Below are 27,313 nucleotides of genomic sequence, written 5' to 3' on the forward strand. Positions count from 1 at the left end.
TGTGTAAGATTACCTTGACTTTACAGATTCTTTTCCAGAAGCAGGTTTGCTACATAGATTAAAAAGTTATGTTAAAATAGATACTTGTAACACTAATATCAGTTTTGGTACAAATTTTCATTATAAAGACCAAAAAATATTGATTTTAATTATTATTTAAAAACAGAGAGGCGAATTGAGGCTTAGAATATCACTTGGTATTATTGGCTCTATTTCTCATCGGTGTAACAACCCTCACAGATTATCAAGGGCAAGAAGAGTAGATTATCAAATTAAAGTTAGGGCATCAGAGGAAGATGAAGATTGAATAATAACATAAACTACACTCATCGTACTGTTCCACCTTGACATGGGGATGGGGCGTTACCAGGAAACCAAAAGAATGTCAACACACCAAAATATTAAAAATAATAAAAACGGGGAGCCTAAGAAAACCCTAAAAACTAAAAATGCTATTTCCAAAAAGGATCTCCAGCAGATTAAGAAGAGCTACAGTCTCCAAACCATCGGAACAGAAAACTACATTAGAGGACGATTGGCGCACTCTTACACAAAACACAAGAGGCATTTCGGTAACGCTCATCTGGAGATCAAAGAAAGAAGCTCAGGAGTGTGAAGGAGCAAAGTGCAAGGTCACCATACCAATTTGCTAAACACACTGTATATACCAGAACTACCGACGAGAAAATTAAACAGAGCAACAGTCCAAAACTGCTCTAATGGGATCAAGACGCGATCCCCAAGAACGACTCTGATAAAAGAGTGTCAAGAATGAAATAGAGTCCATAATAAATGTCTTCATGTATTACTAGATTTGAAACAAACTACTTTGGTTAAATAGGTGCTTAAGACGAATAAAATATCGATAACTCTATGTATTTCTAGATTTGAAACATAGTCGACTTATGGACGGGTACTTTGATTAAATAGGTGCTTAAATAGGAGCTGCATTAACATCACAAATCACTTTTTTGGAGTGGATAGTTGTTATGGCTAAATATCTCTCTACATTCAAACATATTCTGGCGATCTTCTGAAGGACAAAAGTAAAGATCAGTATGTAACACATCAGAAAGAACTATTTAAATGATTTAAAATATATTAAGTGAACAACGTGATCCAAATCCAGAATATAATTAATTGCCCTTTTGGGGTAAAAATATCTCAATCATTTTTAAATAATTACATAATCAAAATAAATATTTACCTTCTCCTTCTTAAAGGATGATTATATATCTCCCCCTCCTCGTCTGTGACACTATCTTCGTTAGCTGCATCTTCAGTACTATCCAAATCGTCCCTGGTTTCTGAAAAAGTTCGCTGCCTGATAATATCTACGAGATTAGTAGAAATGTTGCCGTTTTCTGGTGAGAATATCGTATCGATTTTCATCGCAGATACTTTTCGACTGATCGTTTCGAGATTATCCTCTTCACTGGACAATTGCGGATCAATGTTTCGATTGACGCTGTCTTCGCATTCAAAGATCTCTGGACTTGGTGTTCGGGAATCTCTTCTGGTAAATATCTGAACTACTAAAAAAAAAATCACGTTTATATCTGAAAACTATTGTAATATAAAAGTAATTTAAAAAGAGGCTTTCTACGGAAACTCTTATCCTTTGCTTTTTTATTTGTAAAAATGATTCTGTAAAATATTAACTTGCATCAAATATATAATTTTTGCAAATTAGGAAAAATTAAAAAAATCATTCATAGTTTTAACCATTACGAGCCCCTTCTCATATCAGCTGGATCACCTATGGAATTTGCAGTTTAAGTCGATTACCATAAACAAATTATAATCTGCAAGTTCCCATATTAATTAATAAGGCGTTTTATTAATATTTATTAAAAACATTACCCTTATGGTTTTTTATTTATTTTCAACAATAAAAAAAATTTCCCTAAACCCTCGCTATGCATTCACTTATGTCAACATACGTTGAAGAGATAGCTATGGAAAAATGACATCAAAACAATAATATTGTCAGTTAATGTCAAATGTATTTTGTAGTATTATAAAGCTTTTTGCCGTTTGTGGATTGTACAATGGGTCGAGGTAAAGTTATCGATGAGAAAATTTGTTCAATCATTATTAGATTTTTTAATTCTGGAAAATCCAATTCGGCAATCGCGAATATGTTGCAACTATCACGCTATAGTGTAAAAAATATAGCCAGAAGATACAAAACTACAGGTTCGGTCGTCGTGATCTCACTAAGGAGTGAGATATTTTCTCGATTATCTCATCTGTGTCATCCTTAGTGACACTGTGTGGGTTGATAACCATGTCAGCGATTGCATCATTAGTCAGTTCCATTTGCTGATCTTGCATGATCCACTAGTTGATGTCTTCATCATACTATCATAAATACAACTGGCAACCAATTTGGACTGAAGATCAATAGAAAGAAAACTAAATTTATGGTGATCAGTAAAAAGAACATTCAACATATCGACCTGAATATTGAAGCCGAACGTATTGAAAGAGTACACCGATTTAAATATCTGGTATATACAGTAAATGATAAGTGGGACCCAGACTTAGAGATTAAGATCCGAATTGGAATAGCAAGATCCAAATTCATCAAAATGAGAAAGCTCTTAAGCAACCGCCACCTAAGCGTTAACCTCCGATGGCGCGCCACGAAATGCTATGTACTCTCTACGCTACTTTACGGAGTTGAAGGGTGGACGTTAACAGCAGCAACTATAAAGAAGTTAGCGGCTCTAGAAATGTGGCTGTATCGACGCATACTGAGAATACCTTGGACAGACAGAGTGACCAACACAGAGGTATTAAGACGAATGGGTAAAGAGGTGGAATTGTTAACAACTGTTAAATGGAGGAAAGCGTCATACCTGGGCCATGTGTTTCGTAATGATAAGTACAGTCTGCTACAGCTTATCGTGGAAGGCAAGATTGAAGGTAGAAGAGGTTTGGGCAGAAAGAAGAAATCCTGGCTGAGAAACTTGAGAGAATGGTTTCAAATACCAGAAGCTGCGAACATAATACATGCGGCACAAAACGGAGAAACCTATCGTTTGATGATCGCCAACCTTCGGTAGAAGACGGCACATAAAGAAAAGAAGATGTCTTCATCATTTATCGGCAGTTCCATTTGTAACTGATTAGCGAGGTCTACTATTTCAGCAATACAGTTCTTGTTATCTTTTCCATCACTTTTCGCTTCAATTTGAAAAAGCTTTCGCCATGGCTTTTGTAAAGTCGTTACTCTCACATATTCCACGCTGAAGCTATCCAGTAAGACACATCTTTAATAATGATCTTTTTAAGAGCTGCTGTCACAGCCATTCCCTCATCCAACCAGGTCAACAACACTTGGGAAGACTTCGACGATATTTCCGTTGCATAGAGTCTAAAATTCCTTGGTCCAGAGGTTAAATGAGAGATGTGACGTTTCGTGGCAAGTAAACAGCTTTAGTGTCTTTAATATCACCGCTAGCCAACGAACTTCTCCGCATCCGCATCTGGATGAGATGGCGCGTTGCCCAAAAGAAGAATAGCTTTTCTTGGTAGGGTTTTCTCTTATAAGTAGTCCTCAACAACGCAAAACGAACTCGTCAAAAAACCACTCTTTAAAAATTTGGCCGTCCATCCACGCACTACGTTGATTCCTGTACATGGTGAGTAGGCAGCTTACTTAAATATTTTCGGATTCTTTTTGGATTTGAATTTTCCAATGGTCTTAATATTAAGGATCCAGAAGAGATGCTGCACATCAAAAGAGTAACTCGTTCTTTGATTTTTTGTATCCACGCGCAGTTTTTTACTTTGAGTTGCCAGTGTTTTGGTTGGAAGCATTCTGAAATTGAGTCTGACGTGAGACCCTGCTCTAAAATGAGATCTCTCAATTTTATATTAAACGGCTCAATTTCACTTGCCGAAACTTCTTCACCCGAAATGTTTAATTGTCGGATGACATACCTCTTCTTCCATCTGTCGAGCCAACAATCACTTGCAGTAAAATTTTCCTCGCTATCCTTAAACCGTTTGTAAAATTCGACAGCCTTAGCCTAAAGCATGAGGTCGCTAATTGGACTTCCCAACCCTCGAAAATTAAAAAATCATAAAAATAAGGCTTCAGAAGCCTGTTCGTATACTCCTTTCTTCATAGTTTTCCGCAACAAATCACTTCCACCACTCACACTTTTATTAACCCATTGTTCAATATCTTTTCGTTTACGTCTCCAATCTCCCACAGTCACTTCTCTATACTTAGGTCAGCGGCAACCTTTTTATACTGACTCACCCCTATCCAAGCGTTTTATACCACTTAATTTTGTTTCTAAAGAAATCACCAACTCGTTTACATTTTAAACTTATATTGCACTTCAAGTTACGTAAAAACTACACAAAGAAGACATGAATGAACTTGTAAGAGCTTACAGTGGGACGAACCGAACAGCTAGCTGTTATGACTCAAACTGGCGGCTGGAGGAGTGGCGGGTGCGGTGGCTGGAGGAGTGGCGGGTGAGGCGGCCAGTAGAAGTCTAGTGGCTAGAACAATAACACTCGCTAGTGACTCATCTCTTCAGCATACCAACAACCAGCGCAGCGCTTTCACTTGATATCACTCTTTAGCAAATTTATTACATAATTTGTTCTCTTTAATGACTACCTCGGTTAATCCAGAGGCTCGGTTAATCGTGTCACTTTTTCCATTTAAAAACGTTTTGAACAAATGCCAAGTTGTAGGAATATAAAATAAGAGAATCAATAATAAACATGGCTCTTAAAAAGAGCCATGTAGAGATTGTGAGTAAACTTTAAAAAAGTCGTCATACTTTACACATTAAATTACAGCAGTAATAAAAAAAATAGATACCTGGCTGTGGATGTGGTTCCATATAATGCAATTGCACACAATTCCCGTTCGCCGCCTCATCTTTGACGTTACTCTTGAATTCTTCTAGTATTACCCTTTGCGGATAAACTGTCGTACTCGCACAACTGGTAGTCGCGCAGCTGGTTGTCGGACTCATATCCGTTTCGCTAATATCCATGGAATCAGTCTGTGTTTCGGCATCGACCACGATCGACATTCTTGAACTTGATGACCTGGAGCATCGTGAATTTCGAGGAGAGTTTGAGTTTGTTCGCTGATGTCTTTTACGTGATGTTATTGATGTTTGTGTTGTCGTAGAGTGTGTTGCGATGTCAGTATTTAAACGGCTGTATTCTGGCGCTTTTGTAGGAATCTAAAAATAAGAATAGAACTTCGTTATACGAGTCATATGATATAACATGAACAAAAACTATATAAGTATGCTTTTTGATTTTTCCTTAAACTGAAATCTTCTATGTAACAAAAGTGTAAGAAAAACTGGTCCTACTTTAACTTCAGAAACTGTAATCAAACTTTTCTTTGTTATATAGACATATTGACACTTACGAGTTGGGGACTGTCAGGACTTGTTAAACTGCATTCGGGACTAGTAGGAGTGGTGCTTTGATTCCCGGGTCTTCGTCTGGCAGTATTAAACCTAGAGAGCATCTTCTTTGGCCGTCCACAAGGTCTTTGTCGTTCAATCTGTTGAATCTTCCCCGACAGCATAATCAACATTTGATTTACTTTTTCCAGTCTTCGATCATATACCTGCCTTATATCTCTAATATGCTTCAGTTCTAACTCTCTTCGCTTAATAAGCTGTTCCTCTTTGAGTTGATACTCGATCTTATGCTTCTGTAGCTTTTCACAAAACAGAAATATGTGAGATCTGATTTCCTGCTTCCAGCTTTCTTGTGTTTCGAAGAAAGTTTTGTCTTCATATTTAGAGAATATATCAACTGACGCGATCTCCAGATGGTTGCAAATCAACTTGAAGTTTGGCCGTTCTTTGGGGTTGAACTTCCAACACATCTGCATAATCAATTTGAAACCGTCTGGACATGTAGAAGGTATCGGCGGGGTTAATTTGCCCGACCCTACGGAATACATTATGGCACCCTGATTCATACCGTCGTAAGGTACTTCACAAGTGATGAGTTCCCACAGCACCACACCGTACGACCAAATGTCGACCTTTTCACTACAAGCCAATTCTTGAATTGCTTCTGGAGCCATCCAAGCTACTGTTCCTGCGAAAGTCATTTTTTCACTGACGCCGTTCCATGTTCTTGATGTACCAAAGTCACTGATTTTTATTACTTCGCCTTCTCCAATCAGTACACTAAAAAATACAAGATAATCAAAATATTGTAGATAGCAGTTTAAATTTGATTTAATATAGTTAATACACTAGACAAACAGTATTAAATAGGGTATTAACAAAATAAATAATTCAAATAATCAAAATATCGTATGATTTTTGTTTTTGTTTAATGAGAATTAAATGTAATGAAACATATTTTGTCTCATAAATTTCTATAATACTCCAGGAAACAAAGCCGAAAAAGCACTTGAAAAATCGAATAATCACTGGCCGCTATTTTTCAACTGGAATATCTGGGGAAAGTCAATAGAAATGGCGTACCATGGCGTGGGTATCCAAATTTTTACAGTGTCATGGTTTAACAAAAAAGTTATTGCAAATTAAACCATATTGTAAACTCCAACACTTGGACTTACTTTTGCCTTTCTCTACTAGGTGGCCACAGTAGTAACACATTCCATTTGAAAGATATTTTAAGGTGAATAAGGGTGTACCAACAAAGTACAGTGGACATAGAGACACATTGGTTACCTTAAAATATCTTTTAAATGGAATGCGTGATAAGTCCAAGTGTTGGAATTTACAATACGACCTAGTAGGTAACGCAAATTTCCGATAAAAATCCTAACCTCAAATTTGTGAGTGTCAAGTAACTTTTCTATTCTATTCTATTCAACTTTCCCATAAAAATATAAAGAATGACTTTTTTTAATATACTAACAGTTAAAACATAGTTGTACTTTGGGACACAGTGGTCATTTCAAAAAGGAGTACAGTCGTCACTCCTTTCTCATAGTGCGAAAAGTGACCACTGTACCCCCATCAGAAAATTCCAGTGTTTTATATAAACTTCTTCTTTTTATATAGACATGACTCTGTCTGTTTTTCAATGTGCCTCCAGTAAGTTGTCGTTTTATCATTTCGTAGTCTTCCTACTGATCGTCTTCCTATTGGGGAACCGTCTCTTGCCGTCTTTACTACTCTATTTGTTGTCGTTCGGTTTATATGGTTGTTCCTTTTTTCTCTTCAATTTTTTACATACTCCTTGATGTTCTTCACCTTGTATCTCTGTCGTATATCTGTACTTCTAGCTCTGCCCCATATTGACTTACCATAAATTTTGTGTTTACATGTCGGCTGTTTCTAACATCCTTTTTGTCCTCTATGTGTCAGGTCGTGTTTCTGCGCGTATGTCATTATTGGTCTGATGACTGTTTTGTAAATTCTGCTTTTCGTTTCTTTCCCGATATATTTATGTCTCCATATTGTTTCATTCAGGCAGCCTACGGCTCGGTTCGCTCTATTCACTTGATCTTCCACTTCAGTTTCCGTAGCTAATGTGATGCCTAGATATTTAAACTCAATCACTTGTACTCATGCATTTTATCTTTTTTGGGGAAATTAACATGTTAAATTTTCTGGCGGTTATATTAAATTGGTGCAGCATACGGTGTAAATCATCTTCACTTTGAGCGAGTAGTATTGCGTCGTCTGCATAGCAGATTATTTAAAGTTATTTTTCTCCCATTTGGTATTCTTTTTTAGTTCTTACTTTGTTTATTGTTTCATTCGTAATCAGGTTGAACAATAGAGGACACAGGGAATCTCTCTGTCTTGTCCCATTGCCAGCTTCAATAAGCTCGGTTAGTTCTTCTTCTACTTTTACTTTTATTGTGTCGTTTTGGTAGATATGTTCGATCGTTTTGATTATTAATAGAGGTATCTCTCTTGCGTACACTAATTGGATAATGTCTTTTATTTTGATCCGGTCAAATGCCTTCTTAAGATCTACGAAACATAGATATGCCGGTTTATATAAACTGTTTTAGGCAAATATAGTGAGAAATAGAAAGAGGAAAACGGAAATGATCTTACCAGCGAAGAAACTATGCTTGCAGCATTGCGAACTGTTTTATTATGGTCAATTAAACGTACTGCAATGCAAATTTCTATTGCAAGACATTGCATTAACTAGATATGAAAAAAAAATATGAAGAAAAACAAATAGCTTGGGATATAGCTTCAATTATATCGGTTCCTAAATTGGGTCCAAATGAGTCCAAGCGCGCTTGAAAATTTGTTGTTAGGTCTTTGGTATTTTAGTATTTATCGTAGAATAAACTTTAGGTTAACAAAATTTAACATACCAAACATTTTTTGGCACGTTTTTCGTAAAAATCTTATTATAGAAGTAAGGGGAGAGGAGACAGAAATCAAGATCAAGAGATCATGATAAAGTATACCAACCCCATTGTTGCAAACGGAGGTGCTCCATTGTTAGAATCTGGAGAAATGACATCAGTGAGAACAATGTCATACCCGAGAATAGATCATCAAAATGATCTCCAGAAAAAAAAATGTGGCCATCTCGGGACGATAGATGCAACATATCAAAATTGTTGGTTAATATTACAATTAGACGGACTTAATATTATAATATGTATACAAGAGTGGAACACATCAACACTAAATTGTAAAGTAAATTTTAATGATTGGTATTACAAAAAAGATCTTAATCGGGATGAGGAATCATATTGTTAATATTAAAATATCCATACTTACTTTGGGCTTTTTAGATCTCGATGAATAATTTTATGACTGTGCAAATAGTGCATTCCGTTTGCAATCTGCTTGGCCCAGGACACTACCCTGTTAATCGTCACAATATTTTTCTGGTTTTTGAGCAAATCGAACAGAGGCCCATAAGGACAAAACTCCATCACTATACAATAACACGAGGGTTCTTGAGTACAAACGCCCTTGAACTTCACTACATTAGGATGATTCAGCTTCCTAAGATTTCGTATATCTGTGTCTTTAAGGTCTGAGACTTTCTTTACAGCCACTTGAACGTTGTTGAGGGTTCCTGAGAATACTGCTCCTTGTCCTCCAGATCCAAGAAATTTGAGGTCAGTGATTTGATCGAAGGGAATTTCCCAATCATCTAAAACATTAAACAAAATTTAAAATCAATAATTAACGACAATTCACAAAGATTTGTTGGGTGTATTTTGGGAAGGAATTGTTTATGCAGGGTGTAACGTTTCTTACTAAATCATCACTATAAATATTTGAATACAGGGACTGAACACTGGTACACAGATGTCTACTTTTGTCTCTTCCTTGATAGTCACTGAGTAATCATTGACGTTAATAAGTCTTACAGTAATTTATTTAGCAGAAGTAACCAATTTCGTTCCAATTAAAATTCCTCGGCCAACCTCCTCGTCACTTTTAAGGCTACATCATAAGAGGTCTTTCTTCTACCACAATTCTCTTCAGCTTGCACAGTACTGTCATCCTGTGGATGAAAGAATACCTCATCGTTACCCACTTTGATTACCCTATTGTTAAAATCCAATTAAAACCCATGCAAATTCTTTAAGTCCATTCCTAATATAACATCCTCTTCGATGTCAGCAACTATGACAGTATGGACGAACTTTCCTGTCCCAGTTCCTAATTGGATCTGAATTTCTCCATGGATGTTAGCATTTTCACCTGTGGTAGTCCGCAGTCGCAACCTCGTTGGTAAAAGTTTTACGGCTGTTTATAATTGTCGGGCATATAATGGTCCTAGTAGTTCCAGCATCCACCAAAAAGTATACTTTTTACCATTTATTTCTCCATCTACGTATACGCTATCTTCACGACATTTCAAAGAAGCTATTAGTATGAGAGGGTCTTTAAAAAAGTATTAAGTCAAAGCTACCCCCTAAGGCCGACCCGTTCTAGTTTTACTGCTGGCGAAATTTTTGATTTGCATCATTCCGAGAAAATCCGTCCTGCAGAGAAAAAATGTATTTCATTTACAGAGGATAGGGTCAAAGCAGAACTAATGACAATAATCAAGGAGCATCTTGGTAGATATCGTCAATACATTGATGTTTCAATGGCTAGACGTCATGGTATTACTGTTTTGAGACTTCCACCTTACCATTGCGAGTTAAATCCATTTGAATTAAAACCAGAAAATAGAAATCCAAAGATTTTCTGGTAGAAGAAACAAACCAAACTTCAGATTTTTTCTTAAATCTGTGCCTTCTATAAATTGCAAGGCAAAACATGATGCAAGGCAACAAAAGAACGACATATCGAATCTAAAAATTGCATTCCACAACATATCTATTCACTAAGCAAAAACCTTCGGTGAATTAATTTGGGCTCAAATGAAGGGATATGTTGCTCGAAAGAACGTAACATTTTAAATTGGCGATGTTCAGCGCCTATTACAATTCAGTATAGATTAAACACATCCCACAAATTGGAAGAACGCTGTTGCCCGTATCTTTAAAATAGAAGAGAAAATGTGGAAGTTGGATGGGATAATAAAAAATGTTATTGAACATGTAAGGGTCGGCGCCAACAAGTCAGAAGACTCAATGGATTCCCAGGAAACCCGCTAATATAGAAGTTATTGAAAAATTAGAAATGCTTAAAAGTTTCATCATTACCATCACTGTCAGTAACATTATTATCATCACTCTTCCCCGTTTTGGATTATCTTTTGAATCTTCCCATTGGTCATTCAGCTAACGTGGTCGATAAACCCGGCCTACTAGAAAGAGATGCAGGGACTGCTTTGAGTCAGTTTTGTCTGTCGCACTGGAGGAATGGTCCTGTGTTGCAGCGCTCAGTCTATGCATTCCCTAAATCTCCTACTAATCGGCCGGATTTTTTGACCTTCTTCTTCTTAATGCGCAGTCTCCTTTCGAAGGTTGGCGATCCAAATGGCAATTTGGAAACTGTTGCATGAAATATTTCTGTGGATGAGCGATCAAAATATCTCCTCAGGTCCTTCAGTCACGAGTTCTGGCATCTTCCAATGAGTTCTTAAATGACCAATGGGAAGGTCATGTGGTCGATAAACCAGGCCCATTAGAAAAAGATGCAGGGACTTCCTTACGTCAGTTTTCTCTGTGGCATTGGGGGAACGGTAATGTATTGTAGCGATCAGTCTATTTGTATTATATGTCTATGTATCTTTATGAACCTAACCTAACCAAACTTAACCTCACTTAGACAATTAAAATTTATTTGATTAATTAATTGGATTGCTGATCTGATTACCTAAAAGAGGAACTATAAATAAGAGTTTGCAACACTCTTTAATCATTAAATTGAAAATAGAATGTACAAAAACTGATTTTGAAGATATTTCCAAATATTAACAGGTTTTTGCTACTTTTTCATCTTAATACATGAAAAAAAATATCATAGTTAGACTCTCTTCATTTATGAACACAATTTTTAAAAAACTGCATGTTCCTCAGTCGTCACAGACGAAAATGCCACTGAACCTCTAAAAATCATACGAACAAGCTGAATTTTGCCGAGAATATTAATTTTGGAAACCCAAAAAGATGCAAAAAAAGTTTACCCATTTCACCTCTGAGCCTAAACCTTCACCCTAAAACTCTCCCCGCAGGGGAGTAAAACCACAAAAAAAAATCGATTTACCAAGAATCTAACCTTCTCCCTAAACCCCACCTACGAGGGGGGTTTAGGGGGAAGCTCTGGGGTAAAAGTGGTAAACTTTTTTGCATCTTTTTTGGGGTGCCAAAATAAATATTCTCGGGAAAATTCAACTTGTTCGTATGACTTTTAGGGGTCAACTCTCTGACGACCGGACTAATGCTAAACTGCATTTATGCAGAGAGAAGGATAACACCAAGTTCGTAAAAAATTAAAATTTGAGCAGATAAATAGTGAAGAAAACATAAAAATGAAGAATTTGAACTATAAACTCTAATTTCATAGAAAATAAAGTCTACAGAGAATCCCAGAAACTTGAAATTGGAGTTTAGAACATGATTTTAAATGCCAAAAGACAAATTAAGTATACGAAATTCATATTTTAGATAATAAGCATTTATTCAATGATAACTAGTATTAGTCTGTATATTATTGGCCGTGCAATAGCCTCACTCTGTACACTATTGAAATACCCGATCGTCAAAGGACAACATCAGAGATTTTTTCAAAATTTAAATACATTTTCTCGATTCAGTTCTCAGCGCACAGATGTTTACGGAATGTATCACCTTGACCTGCTTGACAGCCACACATATGGATATCTGAGGGCACTACATGTACAATTTATTTATATAGAAATGCAATGTTTTGTAATTAAAGTTATAATATAAAACCAATATAAATAAATAGATAACCTTTATATTGTAGGCTGTTATTGAAGAATTTCTAACAAAACATACTAATGGAACTGTATTGCTGGTATAAACTCGTAACGTAGCCTCGACTTATTTAACCTTAAACATTATATTGTATCTTGCATCTAAACAATCTCTTCAAAGAAGCATGCCAGAGTAAATTGGATAATTGTTTCGTTCAACATATCTTCTATGTTCTCTCCTTCATATTGTGCCACAATGTCAGAGATTAGAAATCATTAAGTTTATTTTGAGTTTAAACAGCGTACTGTGGAGTCATGAAATAGGAAAAAGAAGAAAACACAATATCTACGAATCTCTTATTAAAAGCAGTCTATTGTACGTAGCGGAAACTTGGCGAATAACCGAAAACAACAGAAGAAAACTGAAGGCAGTAGAAATGGACGCTTTTAGAAGTAGGAGTGTCACGCAGAGAGAGAATAAGTAATGATGAGATAAGACAGCGAATGTGGGTTGACGGCTCTCTAACAACAGACATAGAAAGAAAACAGCTGATATGGTACGGACACGTCCAGAGGATGGATAACTCAAGACTCCCAAAAATAATTATGCAATGGATACCACCAATCCGCAGAAAGAGAGGAAGACCCAAGTTTATCTTGACCTTATTTAAAAGGCTTCACAAACAGTAGGACTATAGCAGATCAAATAAAATATACTCCATATATTTTATATATTTTCCACACATTGTTCGTAAGGAGAAGATTTACCGACCAAATGGACACAAACCAATTATTACATCCATACATTAGAAAGGAAATAGAAAAATGTGAGAACTATCGAGGACTCAGTAGAGGAATCATCTGTGGGCAGACTATACAGGGTGTTCAGAAACTCCGGATATTCCTCAGATAATTTTAAGATAATCCCAATTCACCTAGTCCATAAATTTTTCCTAAGGGAGCTAGAGCTCTTTTAAGATGGCAAAAAATTAAATTGAAACAAAATTGAATTTAAAGGTTTTTAAAAACAAAGTATTTATTACAATAGAATAAAAATAACATAAAAGAAGAAGTATCAAAGGTAGATAGTAGGAAAAGATGCTCGATATGATAACCATTAGTCTCTATGCATAAATTTGCCCTTTTGCTTAGAGAACGCCGAATTTTTGCAAAAATTCGAAAGTTATTTCTAAATTCGTTGCAAGTATCTTGTATTCTTAGCGAGAGTTGTGCACGATTTTGTATCGGAACTGAATAAACAAATGCTCTTGTGTATCCCCAAACACAATAATCTCAAGGATTCAAATCCAGCGACCTTGCTGGCCAAGCAACTGCACCGCCTCTTCCAATCCAGTGTTCTTCGTAATTATTATCAAGAAAATCCCATACATTTCTGCTAAAGTGGGCCAAATTTTGCCGAATATTTGAAGGCACATCTTCTAACAAATCAAGTAAAACATTTTGTAGGAAATGTAAGTAATCAGTACCATTTAAACGGTTAGGCAGTTCCACAGGTCCAAGTAGATAATCGTCAACTACTCCTATCCAGATGTTTATGCTAAACCTATGCTGATGCTTAAATTCTTGAACAACGTGAGAATTGTCACCAAAGTATGAATAATAATGTGCTTATGTACATTAAAAATTCCATTTTTTGTGAATGTAGCTTAGCAAAACAAAATTTTATAACCATCTACCGATTCTTCACGAGCTGGAAAATCTCGTTGTAGCAGTGCTTGCACCTTTGTAAAATAAGGATATAAATTTTCATTGTGTCAGATATTTCCTACGGACGATTTGAAAATTGTGGGACACAGCAGATAGCCTTCGAACGCTAATTTATGGATTTTCCTCAACTTCCATTAAAATAACCTCTTCACGTGCTGCTGTTACATCATTATATATCTCTGTTTCATTATTTTTTGGGACCACTGAACCTATTTCTCTTCATCGTTGATGAAGAGCTGTAAATGTTGAGTGAGTGGAATGCTCACGATTGGGAAATTTTTCAGCGTGCTGCTAAGCGTTACACCTCATTTGGCCATAAACAAAATGCATATCAGCGTATTCCTCATTAGTAAAAACCATTTTTTTAATTGAAATTGTTGTGTTTATATGCCACAAAGTAAAAAAACTAAAAGATAAAGTTCGCGAACTGACAACAATTTGACGAAGAAAAACGTAGGTTATAATTCTGTTGCAAAGCCAACTAGTGCAAAAAATATTAATTTAACATTCATGACAAAAACGAAAAATTTTCAAATCGATTTTTCTAGAAAAGGGTGTATCCTACCGACTTAAAATAAGAGTACCTTTTAGTATTAGAATACCTGAAAATTTAATACTCTAGTATCACGAATGCTTAAAAGTTAAGCGTTAAAATAAAATAACCGTTGACCCACCCAAAAGAGACGCTTATGACCGGTACCAGAAATTCGCAATTGATGGAATTCATTCACTTCTGGAGGATAATCGTCCCAGTTTTCGTTTTTTAAATAGAAGCGTACTGGAGGTAGTAAAAAAACTAATTACAAGGCGCCATCTTCAAAGAGTCTTTAGGTCCAAATATGATTTACATTCTGAAAATTGTATGAGGATCACATTTATACTTTAGATCAACTCACAGAAAAACTTATGGCCCAAAATAGACGTCTATATTGCATAATATAGAGAAATCTGAAGGAAGATTAGGATGACTGAAAACACAGAATACAGGCACTATTTTACGAGAGTTCAAAAATTGCAGTAGAAAAAATTTGATTATTACGCGTACAGATGGTGCAAAATGTCAAAAATTATTTTATATGTACTTATGTCTGTTATTAAATTAATTTTAAAAATTAAATCAGAAGCTACAATTTTAGTATGTATTTAATTTATTCATCAAAATGAGCTTAAACTCAAACAAAATTATTATGACTGAATAGGTATTTTCAATACCTTTTAAACGAGTTATCACTTGTCGTAAGGTCCCATTTAAAATTATCTGTCACAGTGGCGCTGTAACGTCATCTGTCACTATTACGTCACCTGTTATGACTAGTTGAGAAGCCTACGTCTGTTAATTACCTCGCTCCAAATTTCACTATTATAACAATAACCGTTCAAAAGATACGAGGGGGGAACGGACTTTTGACTAGCACTGCATATTGATTTTTGAATAAATTTTGAATATTTTAGGTCTGAAAGGCTTGTTAAGCAGGAACTTTTCCTGCTACAACCGGCTCCACGTGAGCTAAAATCAAGCTGTAGTTTTCTGAGCACTCGAGGACTACACCCATTAAACAACATCTAAATCGGAGAGAGAATCACTGAATTGCGCTATTAGAAGAACTAGCTCCTGGTCACGATGAAGCATGGGAAATCTGAAAATCTTTTTCTAGACTAAGGCCTGGGACTACCAGATGTAAAGACTAGCTCCAGACTTTCAGAACCCGTGATATACGCTATACATATTGTTGTATTGTAATAGTATGTGTTGTTTTCCATATTGTGAAATGCATACACGTTATAGATCAAAAAATAAGTTATATGTCTTTTCTATCAAAGTGAATAGGTGATATTTAGAACTTTTTATGTGAGAAAATAACTTCTTAGACATACCAAACTGACAGATACAGTTACAAAATAAATGACAAAAATATATTAAATTACCTTGATTATTCTTATTCTCCACAACACCCTTTCCAATAATGGACAAGACAGGTCTGAGGCAACCAAAGATTCCGTTCATCCATCCCTGTTTGAGATCGTAGCCAGGTTGTGGTGTGTCTGGAGAACTGTCTTGGCAGGCAGCAGGAATATTAACCGCATAATCGTTGGCTATTTTTGGCAGAGAAAAGTCATCTTTTATAGGAACACCACTGAAACAAAAAAAAAGTGTTGTTAGAATATATAGAATGTATATTCTCTACATAAGTACATTGTTCTTTCGTTTTTATTGGAACAGAAAAATTGATCATCGCTTTCAATTCTTCTTTGAAGCTTATCCTGTCAGTCTTTCTATTCACTAAACTATGCCTTACCTATTGATTATAATCAAAATAGGCATAATTCAACCTGCTAATACGCAGCAGGACAACAACGAGTTGCAAGATAGCCTGGTAAGATAAAGGGCATGTGTCGTACAAGAGTTTAATGGGACAAACCCACTTAGCAGACCATCGCTACCAAAAATAAACTCTTGTAAGAAACTAGGTGCGCTATTACAAATTGTGAGCACTGAGGTCCTACCCAATTATATCGTGGAAGCCCATACATTAGAATATTTTGCATATGCTGATTTACTGTGCAGCAACAGCAATTGCTAATGTTATGGTCATTAAGATCAAAACACGACGGGGTACTAACATCGGAAGGACTGAAAACAGAATTGCACCATGGGAAAAACGACTGCTGAGGAAAATTGAATTATTGCGTAGGGGTATTGGACAAATTATGGAATACATTCGAGGAGGTACACTCGAAAAATAGTTAAAAGAGCTGAAGAAATAATTCTGAACACTCTAAGACACTCACAATATGATTCAGAAAACAACACAGCTCAACACTGCCTGGACACATTAAAACAAAATCTCTCCGTTTATTCAGGTCGCCTAAGGAGATACAAAGTTAGTAACAACCGGAAATTTGACAATATACTTTTTGGGTATGCAGAGAAGGCTTTCTATGGGAAACTGAATTCCACTGTAGAATATGAAAATAAATCCTACCCAAGCCAAAAAGAAATTCATGAGTTTTGGGAAAATCAACTTTCGACGAGAGCTACTCATAACAACAATGCTGGGTGGAGTGAAGAAACGACGAACAACTGTCAACACTACAGTAATATTCCCTATGAACCTTTCAACACTGAAGAAGTTTCGAACATTATTAAAGAACTTCATAACTGAAAATCTCCTTTACCAGACCGAGTACAAAACTTCTGGCTAAAGAAGCTTTGGAGTGTACACGAGATTTTAACTTCTTTTTGTAGTTCCTTCTCCTATCGGAGGTTGGTTATCATCACAGCTGTCCGTACCTTATTGGCAACTACTCTGAAAAGATCTACGGAGCTGCAACTATACCACTCTCTTGGGTTTCTTAGCCAGGAAATTCTTAGTCTTCCTATGGATCATTTACCATTGATTTTACCTTGCATTATGAGCCTTAATATCTCATATTTCGCACCTCTGGCAATGTGGCCTAAATATTCCAGCTTTCTTGTTTTGATGTGCTTTATGATCTCGCAATCCTTCTGTAGCCTTCTTAACACTTCTGCATTTGTAACTCGTTGGGTCCATAGTATTTTCAAAATCCTTCTATAGCACCACATCAAATGATTGAAAATGAACTTTTAAAAGTATTAATTAATCATGTTATTTATAATCCGCAGGAAATATCACCATTTCTTACTCAAGGAACTACTTATCTAATACCGAAGGATCAAAATAACACCCAGGATCCAGTAAAGTACCGCGGAATTACTTGTCTTCCAACTTTGTACAAATTGGTCACATCTTGTGTAGCAAAGCGTATCTACCAACATCATTCTCTAAAACAATATCATAGAGCCTCAACATAAAGGATGCGCTAAGGGTTTCATGGGCTGCAAAGAACAACTTATAATCGACTCAGTCATTTCCAACCAGGCGTACACCAAAAAAAGGAACGTTTTCACCGCTTTCATTGACTACAAGAAGACCTTTGATTCAGTACCGCATGAATGGCTTATAGATATATTTAAAATATATAAAGTCGATGATAATATAGTGACCTTTTTAAAGCAAATAATGACGGAGTGGAAGACTAAAATTCACCTTCAAATACCCGGTGAAAACAACATCGAAAATGAAAATATCAGGTTGCTAATTTAAGAACTTATTTTCAGGTACAAGCTGAGACATCCACTTTACATCGAACAATTTGCTCAGTAGAAGATACAACGCCGCTTAAACTGAAGGAATAAGAAATGCGGAAAAACCATCTGACTAAGCAAGAAAAAATGCGCACTTGGATGAGTAAACCTCTGCATGGGCGACATCTCAATGAGATCAGCCAAGAATCTGTCAACAATACAGCGTCGAACTATTGGTTGACATCAGGAAAGATGTTTCCCGAGACTGAGGGTTTCCTACTTGCCATTCGGGATCAGGTTATTCCTTAAAAATTACCTGAAATATATTGTTAAAGATCTTCAAGCCCAAAATGACAAATGCCTATATGGATGCCAAGCCCAAGAAACCATCCATCTTACCGGTGGCTGCCAGGCGTTTGTCGGTACTGATTATAAAGAACGCCATGACTCAGTAGGAAAGATTATCCACCAAGAACTAACTAACACACTGGGACTTTTCCAAATCGACCATCTTCCGTATTATCAATACGTCCCTGACAGAATGCTTGAAAATGACAACTACAAGCTATACTGGGACCGCACTGTGCTCACAGACCAACCAGTGGCACATAATAAACCAGATCTTGTAAGTTAAGTGTAAGTACATGATATTAATTGCAGTAAATTCAAGAAATGTTATAGTTTCTAATCAAAGTCTATTTAGATATTTATTATGTATTACTATTGTCTATTAATCAGTCCTTTATAGAACTGTATTGTTTTGTTTTCAATCCATTGTTTAGTTTCATATTTATTGTTGTGAATTTATTAAAAGGTTCAATATTTATAACACTTACGGATTTAATTTATTTCTTTATTTATATTAACTTATCTGACAATTTATTATATCCGTACGTACAAATTCGCGAGCGCGGGTCTTGAGTATTAACTGGCTCTCCATATAAAAATGTTGTATTTATATACGAAATCCTGATATACTGGAATACTCGAGAACATCAAGTTGGAGAATTCACCATAATTTGAATCTAGACTTCCACCGAAATTTCTACAATAAAACAGAATAATTAGTCATAAAAGTTAGGCCAGTATATTTATCGTAACATTGCCCCCCTCTTAAAAGATGGTTCCTCCTGGAACCTTGTCGGGACTGGAACCGGAACTGTATGCTGGTATCGGCAACTGGACCCTCTTTTACAACTTCCAGTTGTATAAAAATGACAAGGGACGGTTTTCTCTCCGCACCAGTAACTATGCGGATTGCAACAGACTAACACCTGGACTTCGGTGTCTTTAAAGATCTCCTCCACCATATTTCGGATAACCCTCCAATCTAATTGGCGGCACTCCAACTTTGGCATGGCTAACTTTTGCACGTCGGACTCTAGTACGTGCTCTCTCAATTGAAGTAAGGCTTCCCATACATCTCGGTAGGTAGGTTGGTCACGGGCAGTGTCTTTTGTTACCAGGTAGAAAAGGTAACGTGATGCATCTTGGAGTTTCAAGGTTTTACCGGGAGCTGGCACCTGGCATTGAAGTTCTGCAACTCGACCAAACTTCCTTCGAAAGACGGATGCCAACCCTGGTGCGTCTTTGATACTGGCCGGGATGGTAAGGGCCAGCGAGTAGTCATCGGGGAGCGCGAGTAGATCTTGCTTTTCTTCAGTGGTAACACCATGTCTTGCTTTACCGGTACCTCCATAGGCACCCATGAATTCCTCAAACGTGAGGTCAGACACGTCTTGGACTTGGTTTACTTCCACTTCTTCATCTACGTCGTGGTCACCTTCGAAAGACGCCAGCCGGTTATGGTGTACTATCATCGGCTTTCCCCTCGGAATCTTGTTTATTCGGTAGATGACATCGTTGATCTTCTCCATGATGAGGTATGGACCTTCCCAAAACTGCTGCAATTTGGGAGAACAACCTTTTCGCTTCTTGGGATTATACAGCCATACTTTGTCGTTCTTCTTAAAGCAACCCTTTTCGGCTTGTGTATCGTACCGTTTCTTCATTCGGTCGCTAGCGATCTGAAGGTGGGAACGGACCAACTCATGTACATCGTCCATTCTTCTTCGTAATTCGATCACATAATCTTCACCTGCTACATCTTCTCCAGGTCGACACCCAAACTCTAGATCACAAGGTAGTCGCATTTCGCGTCCGAATAGGACTTTCGCTGGTGTCTGGCCTGTTGATTCGTTAACAGCAGATCTGTAGGCCATTGTGAAGAACGGAAGGTATTGGTCCCAGTCTCGCTGATGATCGGACACCATCTTTGTCAAATATTTGCCAACTGTCCTATTCATCCGTTCTACCATACCATCAGATTGCGGATGATATGCTGTAGTTCTTGTTTTCTTCATGCCTAGTCTATCACATATTCCTTGGAATAGATCGCTTTCGAAGTTCCTGCCTTGGTCACTATGGATCTCCAAAGGCACTCCAAATCGGCTGATATATTCTTGGATCAACTTATCTGCAACGGTGGCGGCCTTCTGGTCTGGAAGTGCGTAAATCTCGACCCACTTACTGAAGTAATCCATTACTACCAGCATGTACTTGCCTCCATTTTCACTTTCTGGAAATGGCCCAGCGATGTCCAAAGCTATTCTTTCAAACGGGCTTCCAACATTATATTGTCTCATAGGAGCTCTCCTTTTCCGGTGAGGCCCGTTACTCGTAGCACAAATAGTACATTTCTTACACCAGTCTTTTACGTCGTCGGAACTGTTCATCCAATAAAACCGTTCCCGAATTCGCTGAAGGGTTTTCCTTACACCAAAATGCCCTCCCGATGGACTGTCGTGTAACTGACGAAGTACTTCGGCTATTCTGCTCTTTGGGATCACCAACTGTCTTCTTTTCTCTGCACCGTCATCATTTTCCAGGACTCGTTTGAGCAAGCCATCTTCGATGATAAATGAGTCCCACTGGGCCCAATACGTCTTAACTACTGAGCATAGGTTTGATATTTCCTGCCAAGGTGGTCGACGGTTTTCCTCTTTCCATTTTCGGATTTTCTGTATAACTGGATCTCTCTCTTGTTCTTCCCTTATCTTAGTAGGCGTCCAGTCGTCGTTGACAATCGTCGTTCTTAGCACTGCTGCTTCCTTGGATTCCGTTTTGTTGCAGTGGGAACACTCTGCGGGGCATGGCCTTCTGGAAAGAGAATCAGCATTTCTGTGGCTAACTCCGGCTCGGTGCTCAATCTTAAAATCGTATTCTTGGAGTCGTTCGATCCACCTGGCTATCTGACCCTCTGGATTCTTAAACTGCATCAACCACTTAAGGGCGGCATGGTCGGTTCGGATTAAAAACTTCCTTCCATAGAGGTATTGATAGAAGTGCTCTACTGATTTAACTACTGCTAGAAGTTCTCTTCTCGTGACGCAATAATTCCGCTCAGGTTTTGAAAGAACTTTACTAAAATATCCGAGGACTCGTTCCTGTCCTCCTTGAATCTGAGACAGCACTCCTCCAATTCCCACATTACTTGCATCCGTATCTAAGATGAACTCTCCTTCTGGCAGTGGATACCCCAAAATTGGTGCTGTTATTAAATGCTTTTTCAACGTTTCAAAGGCATTTTGGCAGTCTATATCCCAGCGGTATTCTCTTGCTTCCTCTGTAAGTCGCGTTAATGGCTTAGCGATATCTGCAAACTTCTTAATAAACCTCCGGTAGTAAGTACATAGTCCAAGAAAACTTCTCACTTGATGTTTGTCAGTTGGTTTTGGCCATTCCTTAATGGAATCGATTTTTCCCTTATCCACGGCCACTCCTTCTTTACTGACTATATGACCCAGATAATTGACTTTACCTTGAAATAGCTGGCACTTCTTGGGGTTTAGCATCAATTGGGCAGCTTTAAGTCGATTAAAAACGTTTTCTAAATTCCTCAAATGATCTTCGAATGTCTCCCCCAAGACGATTATGTCATCTAAATAAACCAGGCATGTTTTCCAAGATAACCCTCTCAACACATTTTCCATAAGCCTCTCAAATGTCGCAGGAGCATTACAAAGTCCAAATGGCATAACGTTGAATTGCCACAATCCAGATCCTGTGGTGAAGGCTGTCTTTTCTTTATCGACTGGGTCCATTTCTACCTGCCAGTATCCAGACTTCAAATCTAAAGTAGAAAACAATTTACTTCCAGCCAATGTGTCCAATGTGTCATCGATCCGAGGCAGAGGATAACTATCTTTCTTGGTAACGTTGTTCAGCAAACGGTAATCCACACAGAACCTCGTCGTTCCGTCTTTCTTCTTAACCAGGACCACCGGAGAGACCCATGGACTCGTAGAAGGTTCTATCACCCCGTCTTTCTTCATTTCCTGAACAATCGTTTCAGCTTCCTCTCTCTTCGCCTGTGGTAATCGTCGAGCTGTTTGACGAATTGGCTTAGCATTACCAGTATCAATTTTATGCTTAACAACGGTAGTTCTTCCCGTCTTTCCTCCTTTCGGTACGAAAATATCACGATACTGCCGAAGAAATTCCCTTAATTTCCTTTTCTCCATCTGATTTAGAGACTGTCCTGCAACTGCAACCATTTGGTCGAATTTGTCGTTGGAATTATCAGATGTTGTCGCCTGACGAATTATGGATGTCACAGGTACACAAGTTCCTACTTTTGTCTCTTTCTTTATGGTCACTGGGTAGTCGTTGACATTGATAAGTCTCACAGGAATTTCTTTAGCCGAAGTCACCAATTCCTTTCCAATTATGATTCCACGGCCAACCTCATCGTCGTGGTTCCAAGGCTCCATCATAACAGGTCTCCCTTCGTCTACAATTCCCTGTAGTCGCGCTACTATGATCGTTTCGCTTCTCGCAGGCACGACTGTATCTTCTGTAATGGCTGCTTGCACAGTGTTGTCATTATGTGGATGGAGAAATACCTCCTCGTTGCCAACTTTGATTACCTTATTCTTAAAATCCAATTGGAATCCATGCATATTCATTACGTCCATTCCTAATATAACATCCTCTTCGATGTCAGCAACTATAACAGTATGGACAAACTTTTCTGCCCCAATTCCCAATTGTACCTGGATTTCTCCATGAATGTTGGCATTTTCACCTGTAGCGGTCCGAAGTCGTAACCTCGTTGGTAACAGTTTCTTTCGGCTGTTTATAACTGTCGGGCGTATAATGGTTCTGGTCGCTCCGGTATCCACCAACAACGTATGCTTTTTACCATTTATGTCTCCATCTACATATACACTATCTTCACGACATTTTAAAGAAGCTATTAGTATGAGAGGGTCTTTGGAAAAGTTCTGGGTCGAAGCTGCCCCCCTAAGGCTGACCCGTTCTAGTTTTCCTGATGGTGAGTTTCTTGATTTGCGTCGTACCTAGGGTGCTTACAGGAGCTTCGTACGTGTCCTATTTCGCCACAATTCCAGCATCTGATGGTCTTCGTTTTCTTGTATGTCATGCTTTTCATCATATTAACGAGCTGGTCAAGTTTATCTTCATCTCCTTCCTCTTTTACAGTCCTAACTTTACTGTACCCGCCAGAGGCCTGCGTAGCTGACTCGTATTCGAGGGCGGCGGATAGGACATCAACCAGCGTCTTGTGACGAGCTAATCGCAGTGTTCTCTGCATTTCATGATCACGAAGACCATCAATAAACGTTTGAACGGCCAATTTTTCCATCATGTCTTCGGGAGCTGTTGGATAAGCATATCGTACTAATCTGGCAATATCTACCTCATATTCTTGAAGAGCCTCATCTTTCTTCTGTCTACGATTTTTAAGCTGTGACTGATATACATGCTCCAAATGTTCGTGGCCATATCGCATATTTAACCTCTTCTTCAGTTGTTCGAAATCATCGGTCTCCTCTACGGCTATGGTCTGAAGCACATCTAAGGCATCTCCTCGAAGGGCGATAGTCAGGTTTACAGCCTTTTCTTTTTCAGACCATCCATTTGCTCTTGCGGCTGATTCGAACTGTTTCATGTAGTTGTTCCATGATGATTTTCCGTCGAAAGTTGGGACTTTAACATGAATAGAACCTCCACTTCCTTCAAATTTCGGCCGTGTCTCCAACTTAAATTTCGTCTCGTCTTCTTTTATCTCCACTGTAATCGGATTGTTACCTCTCTCTGCTGTCCCTGTTTCCTCCATCTTCTTTTCCATCTCTTTCCATATCTTTTCTTCGAAGGCTAACATATCGGCAGCAACTTGGTTTTTTAATGAAGATATTCTATCGTCCAGGGCAGACATCTCAGAAGTGACTTTAGAGATTTCCGAAGAGATGTTAGCAGAGACTTTGCTTTCCAGCGAAGAAATCTCGTTAGAAACTTTGTTTTCTAATGAGGCGATGTCGCCGGAAACTTTTGAAATATCGCCAGAAACTTTGTTCTCTAATGATGCGATGTCACCAGAAACTTTGGCTACATCACCAGAAACTTTGGCTACATCAGAAGAAACTTTCGAAATATCGTCAGAAACTTTGTTTTCTAATTTCGAAATCGACGAGATAACAGCATCTTCAAATATATAAGTCTCTGGATCTAGTCCTTCTTCTAGCAAAGCGTTCTTTAGTCGTTGGACTAACTCAGCCTTTTTTCCGGTAGAAGCTAATTCTCTGTCTTCGAGATGTCTTCTTAAATTCGTCACTGTGAGCTCATAAATCGTAGCCATTTTCACAATTTATTTTACGTATTCACTTGTATTATTATTATAAGTCTAATTTATGTTCGATCCCACTCTGACACCATTTGTTGTGAATTTATTAAAAGGTTCAATATTTATAACACTTACGGATTTAATTTATTTCTTTATTTATATTAACTTATCTGACAATTTATTATATCCGTACGTACAAATTCGCGAGCGCGGGTCTTGAGTATTAACTGGCTCTCCATATAAAAATGTTGTATTTATATACGAAATCCTGATATACTGGAATACTCGAGAACATCAAGTTGGAGAATTCACCATAATTTGAATCTAGACTTCCACCGAAATTTCTACAATAAAACAGAATAATTAGTCATAAAAGTTAGGCCAGTATATTTATCGTAACATTATATCTATGTTTATAATTTTTAATTTGTTTTAAATTCTCTGGTAGACAATTGTATAATTTGGACCCTATTTAACCAACATATCTCTGGAGTATGGATTTATTACATTTAGGTACAATTGCATTATTCCTTGAATATCTACTTTGATGGGCATGATTGTTAAAGTTTAATATTATCTTTTTTTTTATGTATATGTATTAGAGCTTTGTAAGAATATCTTAAATTTTTCCCATAAATAATTCTAATTAGCCACTTCTTAATAATGTTCATAGAATGCAAGTAATTATTCCGTATTACACCCCATCTTAAAAGGCCATTGGAAAATGAGTTTTTTATGTTTAATTTGCATTTTCGTAAAAATTTATATAACTGAACTTAATCTAGAACTTGGAGACTCTATAAATAGCTATAATTTATTTTGAACTTCACTTATTATTTTATTTTAATTTAAATTAACTAATTTATTTCTCTAGACATAAATTAGATTAGAAAACCAAGGCATAGGCACGCGTTTATTCATGTCACAGGTTTATCGGTATATAATTTATTTGTATGATCTTTGATTGCAGCTGTTAGTACCAAAAGCATTCGTATTAAACCCTTTTTTTATTTCAAACCAGATTTTTGTTTCTAATACACACAGCTGACGTCAAGGTTATCATTATCAGGTTGAAATGTTTGTAATTATCTCTCTGGTTGAGTAAATAATATATAAAAAACTAATCTGTGGTTAATATGGTCAATTTATCGATAATGTTAAAGATAATCTACGTGCAATTTACGTGTATTGTGATACGTAAGGTATACTGACAAACAAGCATTATAAAAGGTGTTGCAAACGAATATGCTTTTCCAAAAGGGGATACTCCAAAAAGGGACGTATGTCTTGATGACATGCAAAGGGATCCTTCTACAGAATTACACGAAATTTCGCAAATAGATGTCTTAGATAAATGAGTTTGGGTAAATGGCCACCTAGATCAGCAGACCTTACTATTTCAGATTTCTTCTTTTTAAGATACCTTAAGAGTAAAGTATACCATGAGTGGCCTGTATTGACGTAAAAGCATACAAACAAATGAACAATGACGCGTGGTGGAACTTGCAGGAAAAAGTAACGTGTTTAATAAAAAAAATTAATTCTGCAATTTTCAACTTGCAGCTTACTACATTTAGTCAATAATTTTTATAATAGTCATAGTTAAAAATAGTTTCCCATTAACGTCAAATAAAGGCAAAAGATAAGCTTTGAAAAAAATTAAGTTACAATTATACTATGTTACTTTCATCATAAAAAACATTCACTTACAAATAATGAGAGTGATTGTTTGTAATTATATTTAAATATGTTACACGTAAACCGGAGTGACTGACATCATCGAGAAGATAGCCAGACTAAAATGGAGATGGGCAGGACACATAGCCAGAATGACAGATGGGCGATGGACAAAGAGGTTATTGGAATGGAGGCCAAGGGAAGACAAGAGAAGCGTCGGTCGACCACCTACAAGATGGACTGACGATTTAAGAAAACTCAATAAAAACTGGATGAGAGCGGCGCAAGATAGACGGGGTTGGAAACATGAGGAAGAGGCCTATGTTCAGCAGTGGACTCTTGAGGCTGGATGATGATGTTACACGTGGAAAACCTAACATACTCAACAATCTGTTACGGAGGTTCGAAATATAAGGTTAAGTTAGTACACTATGTACTGAATTATCACGAAGACATAGATTTTATCGAAAAAGTCGAAGAAACACAGCTAGAAACGCACGAGGAACAAGAAGAAATAATAAATCCCATATCACCCAGAGAAATAAGTGAACTGAGTAATTGTATATTTAACAAACCAAACAAACGCAATATTACGATGCAGGCTCTTCCCAAACCGATAGAAGTAAGCCCATGTAATCATGATCGAAGCCAGGAAAGAACTACACATTTCCGCAAAATTACAGGCCGACTAGCTTACTTCCAGCAGTCATCAAGATAGTACAGCGTGTCATCCAAACCAGACTCCAATCAGAGACAGACAGGTTAGGTTTAATCTCAAAAGCACAATGCAGATTCAGAGCTCAACATTCCAGTACTAGTACGCAGACTTATAGAGTACGTTACAG

General features: G+C 37.3%; 1 protein-coding gene across 3 annotated transcripts in view; it reads right to left on the bottom strand.

Moving 5' to 3' along the window:
- wnd (Mitogen-activated protein kinase kinase kinase 13 wallenda) overlaps window positions 1–27,313 on the bottom strand; it is a 184,941-nt gene that overhangs the window by 24,338 nt on the left and 133,290 nt on the right. For 2 of the 3 annotated variants that reach the window (XM_072540991.1, XM_072540993.1), the window contains 5 exons: window positions 15,967–16,175; window positions 8,742–9,123; window positions 5,420–6,197; window positions 4,853–5,225; window positions 1,208–1,535 (listed from right to left, as the gene is read on the bottom strand). In XM_072540991.1, the coding sequence (XP_072397092.1) occupies window positions 1,208–1,535; window positions 4,853–5,225; window positions 5,420–6,197; window positions 8,742–9,123; window positions 15,967–16,175 (2,070 nt within the window). The remainder of the gene's footprint in view (window positions 1–1,207; window positions 1,536–4,852; window positions 5,226–5,419; window positions 6,198–8,741; window positions 9,124–15,966; window positions 16,176–27,313) is intronic. The other variant, XM_072540992.1, reaches the window with a different exon arrangement.

Source organism: Diabrotica undecimpunctata, chromosome 8, assembly GCF_040954645.1.
Source record: "Diabrotica undecimpunctata isolate CICGRU chromosome 8, icDiaUnde3, whole genome shotgun sequence".
NCBI classification, from domain to species: Eukaryota; Metazoa; Arthropoda; class Insecta; order Coleoptera; family Chrysomelidae; genus Diabrotica; species Diabrotica undecimpunctata.